This window comes from Setaria viridis, chromosome 9 (genome assembly GCF_005286985.2).
Source record: "Setaria viridis chromosome 9, Setaria_viridis_v4.0, whole genome shotgun sequence".
In the NCBI taxonomy this organism is placed as follows: Eukaryota; Viridiplantae; Streptophyta; class Magnoliopsida; order Poales; family Poaceae; genus Setaria; species Setaria viridis.
This window is the reverse complement of record NC_048271.2, coordinates 53,681,935-53,688,613: the sequence shown is the minus strand read 5'-3', so window position 1 is coordinate 53,688,613 and position 6,679 is coordinate 53,681,935. Positions and strand designations below refer to the sequence as shown.

At 50.2% G+C, this 6,679-nt stretch overlaps 1 protein-coding gene across 1 annotated transcript; it reads right to left on the bottom strand.

Moving 5' to 3' along the window:
• Nucleotides 1-433: 433 nt before the first annotated feature.
• On the bottom strand, nucleotides 434-6,679 carry LOC117837160 (RING-H2 finger protein ATL1). The gene has a single exon (XM_034716747.2). The coding sequence runs from the start codon at nucleotides 1,617-1,619 to the stop codon at nucleotides 711-713; it is 909 nt and encodes a 302-aa protein (XP_034572638.1). The 5' UTR covers nucleotides 1,620-6,679; the 3' UTR covers nucleotides 434-710.

The following is a 6,679-nucleotide window of genomic DNA, read 5'->3' as shown; positions in this document are numbered from 1 at the left end:
CGTATGATCCAGATGGAAAGCTGCCGTGGCCCTTGGCCGCGCGCACGCGCAGGCTGCCGCGACACTTGCATGCTCGCCGCGCTGGCCTACGGCTCCCAGCGAGCCCTCGCTCGTGTCCTAGGCGTGGAGAGGCCCCCAGCGCCTTGCGATCGATCGAGCTCGCTTTTCACCCCGGAAATGACCAATCCGCTTAATTGCTTGGCCGTGCGTTGGTCACCAGATCGAACGGCAGTGCTGATGACTGATGAGAAAAACTAAACAGATGAGGAGCTGGCGGCCGGCCGGCCGGCCGGGCTCACCTCCGACCAGGACGTGCGATGCTATCATGAAACAGAAACACGGTTAAAAACCGGATTCTCAAAGGCAACGGTCCCGAGGAAAATGCTGAACTTCACGGGCTCGGTTCGATCACCTACGGCCAACCAAAACTGCGTGAGCATGGCCGATCCGAAAGAGACCTGCAATCTGTCCCTGGAAACCAGAAAACAAGGAAGAAAGAGACTCGCTGCAGCGAGAACCATGGGGCGCAGCAGGCAGCAGGCAGGATGCATGTCGTGCCGGGCACAAAAAGCCGCGTAAAATGTTTTTGCAGTTAGTTACTGCTGCTAATATAACCTCTAAATTAGAAAAGAAAAAAGAATTGATGGCAACCATCATCTACTAACAGCCAGGCTATTCTGCACAGCTATGGTGGCGTCCAGCATGGATCATCATGAATGCACGGGCGGATCGAACGCTTGCCTCTGAGTGGCGGCGCGGAGCTCCTGGACGGACACGTAGAGGTGCTTGTCGTCGCAGCAGGAGTCGAGGGACAGGGACCGCCGCAAGGGCTGCACCGCGAACTCCTCGCCCGTTTTCCTCGTGTCGATGGCCTCGTCGCCGACGCTCTCCGACTTGCGCAGCTGCTTCTGGTGCCGCGGCCTTCTGCCGCCGGCCGGAGTGCCTGCGCCGCGGTGACCGAACCATCTCTCGTGCTCCCCTCTCACCTCGATCACAATGCTGTCGCAGGGGAGCTCGGTGTCCCGACGGCTGGGGACCGTCGTCGCCGACGCCGGAATGCAGCTCGCCGGAAACCGCGCTGCGGCCGGCAGCGTGACGTCGCTCCGGCAGAAGGGGCAGCGGGCGCTGCCCTGCAGCCACGTGTCGATGCAGTCGATGTGGAAGGCGTGGGAGCAGTTGGGCAGCAGCCGGACGCGCTCCCGCTCCACGAACTCGCTCAGGCACACGGCGCACTCCGACACGGATATCCTCGGCGCCATGCTGCATCCTCCGGCGTCTCCGCAGGCCGCCGCTGTGAACTTGACGACCGGTAGCATGCGGATGAGCGGCAGGCCGAGGCCCCGGCGGTCGTCGCTCGCCGCGGCGCGGATGACGGACGGCTCCCGGCCGCCGCCTCCCCGCGCGCGCCAGCGCCAGGGCGGGTGGCGCGACCAGAGCGCGCGCAGCAGGCCGCACTTGGTCACGAACGCGTAGTAGCTCGCGAGGAGCGCGAACGCCGCGAAGATGCCCACGACGGTGATGATCACCATGGTGATGCTCGCGCTCGACGACGACGACGGCGAGGGCGGCGAAGGCGAGGACGGCGGGCTGGAGGCGAATGGCGCCGGTGGCGGATCCATCTCTAGCGTCCTCCCAGACAGGATATCAAGGCTCCGGCAGGAACAGTTGAAAGCGTACTGGTGCAGCAGGCAGGGAGAAAGCAAAGCTCTTGAGAGAGACGTAGAGCGGCAACGTAGCAGTGACAACGAACGAACGGGTGGCCACTATTATACCAAGCGACCGAAGCTTGTGCTGCGTGAACAGTGCGGCTGATGCCGAGAGGCAGGGCGAGTGCGCGAGGCTTGGGCAGAGGGGTTTCATGTGGAAAAAGAGGACGCCATGCGCAGCTACCTTCCAGGTTCTGCTCTTTTGGCTTCAGACTTACTATGCACTGATCAATCGGTCGGTGGTTATGTCTTGTTAAGAGAGATGTCATGCCATTTTCCGAAGAGTAAATTACTACAGAATTGTGGTAATAATTTGTTTTTGCAAAGGTCAAGCCTGATGGGACCCCAAACGGCAATCGAATTGAACGAGCAGGTGACTGATCAAGACATGCGCGAGCCGGAGCCGGTGCTTGGCATTGACGTTTGTTTGCCGGGCAGTTGCGGACGGCGAAAAGCGTGCCTCCCTTGCGGAGCACAGGCCTGTGATAGCACCCCCCTCGTACACGGCCGTGCATGAGTAACTCCCCGGTCTGTAGAAAAGCGAAGGCTCAGCCTGCAGTCCAGCTCCTAACCTTCCTAACCTTGACGTACTGACAGGGCTTGCCCCTTCGGTGTCGCTTCTTTTTTTCCTCCCACAGTACATGAGAGAGAAGGAGAAAAAGACCGTGCGTTCGTGTCGTGCACGGCACAGTGCTAGAGATATAGATATCTTGTATACACGTATTCAAATAGGAGTTCCAGAGTATCTAGAGATAGATTCTTTGTCACTTGTATCTCAACTCTTATAACAAAACTCCATCTTGTATACGCCACATTAGGAGCTTTTTCTAGCTATATAAACATGTAACCGTGGATGCCGGGAGGCTAACCACGTTACCCTAAAATCCTACACGGTAATCAGAACCTAACTTCTTCCCAAATAAATCTACGCCCAAAACCCATCTATGGCTTCATTGTCCAACTCGTCGGCGATGCTTGGCCCGGCCATCTCTGAGAAGCTGTCCCGTGACAACTTCCTGCTATGGAAGGCACAAATCCTTCCAGCCATCATGGGTGCCAGACTCACAGGCATCCCAGACGGTTCTTCCAAGGCGTCGGCAAAGACCATGAGCGTCGAGAAGGCCGACAAAAGCAAAGAGGAGGTCTTGATTCCTGCATATGAGGTGTGGCAGGTACAAGATCAGCAGCTCCTCAGCTACATCGTCAACTCCCTCACCAAGGACGTGTTGGCTTCGGTGGCCACGGTCACCACAGCTGCAGAAGCATGGACAGCGCTGGAGACCATGTGCTCCACGCAGTCACGTGCAAGGTCAACAAATCTCCAGCTGCAATTGTCTACTCTGAAGAAGGGTAATATGTCTATTGCCGTCTACTACACCAAGATGAAGGCGTTTGCTGATGAACTTGCCGCCATTGGTAAGCCCATTGGAGATGAATAGCTGATCTCCGCCGTTCTGCTCGGCCTCGACTACGAGTACAACACCATCATGACATCAGTCATGAGCCGCATGGACCCTATTTCTCTGAACGAGCTCTACGCACAACTTGTGACGTATGAGACTCGCTTGGAGCTGTTGTATGAGAACTACAACAACGGCGGCTCCTCCTCCTCAACCAACTCTGCATCACGAGATCGTGGAAGCTACCATGAACGTGGTGGTGACAACCGCGGGCATTGGCGCGGTGGTGGTGGTTGCGGCACTGAAGGCCGTGGCAACAATTCCTTTGGCGCCCCAAGCAACAGCAGCAGAACACCAAGAAGCCGCAGTGTCAGATTTGCATGAAGGTTGGCCATGAAGCTCTGGAGTGCTGGTACTAATATGATGACAATCAAAACAGCAAAGCGCCTGCAATAGTGTATGAGATCGACACCAAGTGGTATGCTAACAGCGGTGCCTTAGATCACATCACAAGCAGCCTGGAGAAGATGACCATGTCCAGCAAGTATAACGGACATGATCAAGTGCACACAGCAAGCGTCACAGGTATGGCAATGACATTGGTCATGCAGTTTTAAAAATCCCTTCTCAAGATATTCTGCTAAATAATGTCCTCCGTGTTCCTAGTGCCCATAAAAATCTCGTTTCTGTTCATCACTTAACCTCTGATAATAAGACCTATCTTGAGTTTCATCCAAACTTCTTTGTTATCAAGAATCAGGCCACGAGGAAAACCCTTCATCACAGTAGATGCCAAGGAGGCCTATATCCCCTATATCTGTGCAGTGCAAGTCTTTACAAGCAAGTTCTTGGAGTCAATAAGATAAGCTATTACATCAAGGTGTCATAACCGTTTAGGTCACCCTGCTTTTCCCATTGTCAAGCGGGTTCTTAAGAATAATGGTTTAGCTAGTTCTAGTGATAAAAACAGTGAGTTGGTTTGTGATTCGTGCCAAAGAGCTAAGAGTCATCAGTTACCTTATAGTAAATCCAACAGTATATCTACTGTCCCTCTTGAGCTTATTTTCTCTGATGTTTGGAGGTCTGCTCCAATCTCTATTAGAAGATATTCTTATTATGTTACTTTTGTTGATGACTATAGCAAATACACATGGATTTATCTTATCAAGCAAAAATCTGATGTTTTTCAAGTCTTCCAAAATTTCTAGAATCTAGTTGAGATAAAATTTGGAAGAAAGATAGTTGCAATGCAAACCGATTGGGGAGGCAAGTATGAAAAGCTAAATTCTTTTTTTCATAAGATAGTCATATCTCATCTAGTCTCTTGTCCCATGCTCATCACAAAAAAGATCCGCTAAGAGAAAGCATCGACACATTGTAGAAGTCGGCCTAGCGCTTCTTGCTAACACTTCCATGCCTCTAAAATTTTGGGATGAGGCCTTTCTAGCTACCACTTATCTCATCAATCTCCTGCCAAGTAAAGTTATTGATTTTCAAACTCCCACCGAGCTCCTTCTCCACAACAAACAAGACTACAACTCTCTACGCATTTTTTGGTGCGTTTGCTGGCCAAATTTACGGCCATATAACTCAAGAAAGCTCTCTTTTCGATCTCTCAAGTGTGCCTTCCTTGTGTACAACACTTTACACAAAGGCTTTAAGTGTCTAGACATATCCACAGGGCACATCTATATCTCGAGGGACGTCGTTTTTTACGAATCTGTCTTCCCCTTTGCCAGCCTGCATCCCAATGCCGGCACCATTCTTAGAAAAGACATCCTTCTCCTACCTGAACATCTTCAAAATCTCAACCAACAAGGGGCAAACTATAGTCATCCAATTGTTACTAATCGCCTCTCTAGTGTTTTGGATGATTCACATATTCAGGGAGGCTAAGATACAGCAACAAACTCACGTTTGGATCAACAACCAGGGCAAACTGAGCACTATCGCATGCCCAGTGCTGCCTCTTTCCCTTCTCGGCTAAACGATGAGCCAGGCACAGAATCCAGGGTGGATTCCCCTGCGTCAGGCGGAGCTGCACATGAGGAGGATTTGTCGGCAGGGAGATAGGAGCCGCTGCCGTCGCCGCGTGGCTCTCCTACGCGTGTGTCAGCCCTGATAGATTTGCTGGTGCCCAACGACGCGTCGACGCATGGCCACCCGACCACTTCACGCAGTTTGTAGCGCCAAGGGGACTCCAAGGAAAATCCTCCTCGATCGATGATGTCAGGATCTTCTGCGCCAGGTGCGCCTACGGCTTCTCCAACAGCTGCAGTGCCGCACCCTGTGATGGATATTCCTCTCTCTCCAGCATACCAAGAACAACAACAACCTTGCACCCAAAGTCAGGCTGGTATTTTTAAACCTAAGCAGTTCCGTGATAGCATTGTTCATTTTGGATACTTGTGTGAAACAAGAGAACCTGCGCGCATCTACAGGAAGCTCTTGAAAATCAAAATTGGAAGCAGGCTATGGTAGATGAATTCTCAGCCCTTATAAAAACAAAACTTGGCATCTTGTTCCAGCAAGGAAAGGATAAAACCTAATTGATTGTAAGTGGGTCTATAAAATCAAGAAGAAGTCAGATGGATCCACAGGCAGATCCAAAGCAAGGCTATTTGCTAAGGGGTTCAAGCAAAGGTATGGCATAGACTATGAAGACACTTTCAGTCCAGTTGTTAAAATTGCTACTATTAGAGTGGTTCTATCCATTGATGTGTCAAGAGGATGGGTTCTTAGGCAATTAGATGTACAAAATGCATTCTTATATGGTGTTATGGAAGAAGAGGTATACATGAAACAACCTCCTAGTTTTGAAGACGTTGACAAGCCACATTTCGTTTGCAAGCTTGACAAAGCAATTTATGGGTTAAAGAAAGCACCAAGAGCATGGTACTCTCGGCTAAGCTCCAAGTTATATAGTATTGGCTTTAGATCATCAAAATCAGATACATCTTTGTTTATATATCAGAAGAATCATGTAATTATCTTCATACTTATATATGTTGATGACATTATAGTGACATGATCATCACAAGAAGCCATAGCAGCATTATTGCAGGATTTGAAATATGATTTTGCAATGAAGGATTTAGGTGAGGTAAATTTCTTTCTCAGGTTCGAGGTAAAGAAGGATGGACATGATTTGTTGCAAAGTAGTTTCGGCTGATTTATGGCAAAATAGAATCGGCCGATTTATGGCAAAGTAGCATCAGCTGATTTATGGCAAAATAGAATCGGCCGATTTATGGCAAAGAAGCCAATAGATAGAAGCATCGGCTGGTTGAGAAGCCGATTGAGTAAGCATCGGTTGATGCGCTATGTATGGGAAAAAAATATTGGCTGCTTAAACAATTGACAAAAGCCGATTGGTCAGACTGAGAAGCCAACTGGGAAAGCGTCGATCGACGGATTGCGTATGGGAGAGAGTATTGGTTGAAGTCTTTAGTATTGACTGCTAGATATTTGAGCGAGCGTCGGCCGATTGACTGCTTGGCAAAAAAAACATCGGCTGATTGCTTGGTTAATAAAAAAAATTGCATCGTTTCAAGCAAAGGTTTCATCGGCTGA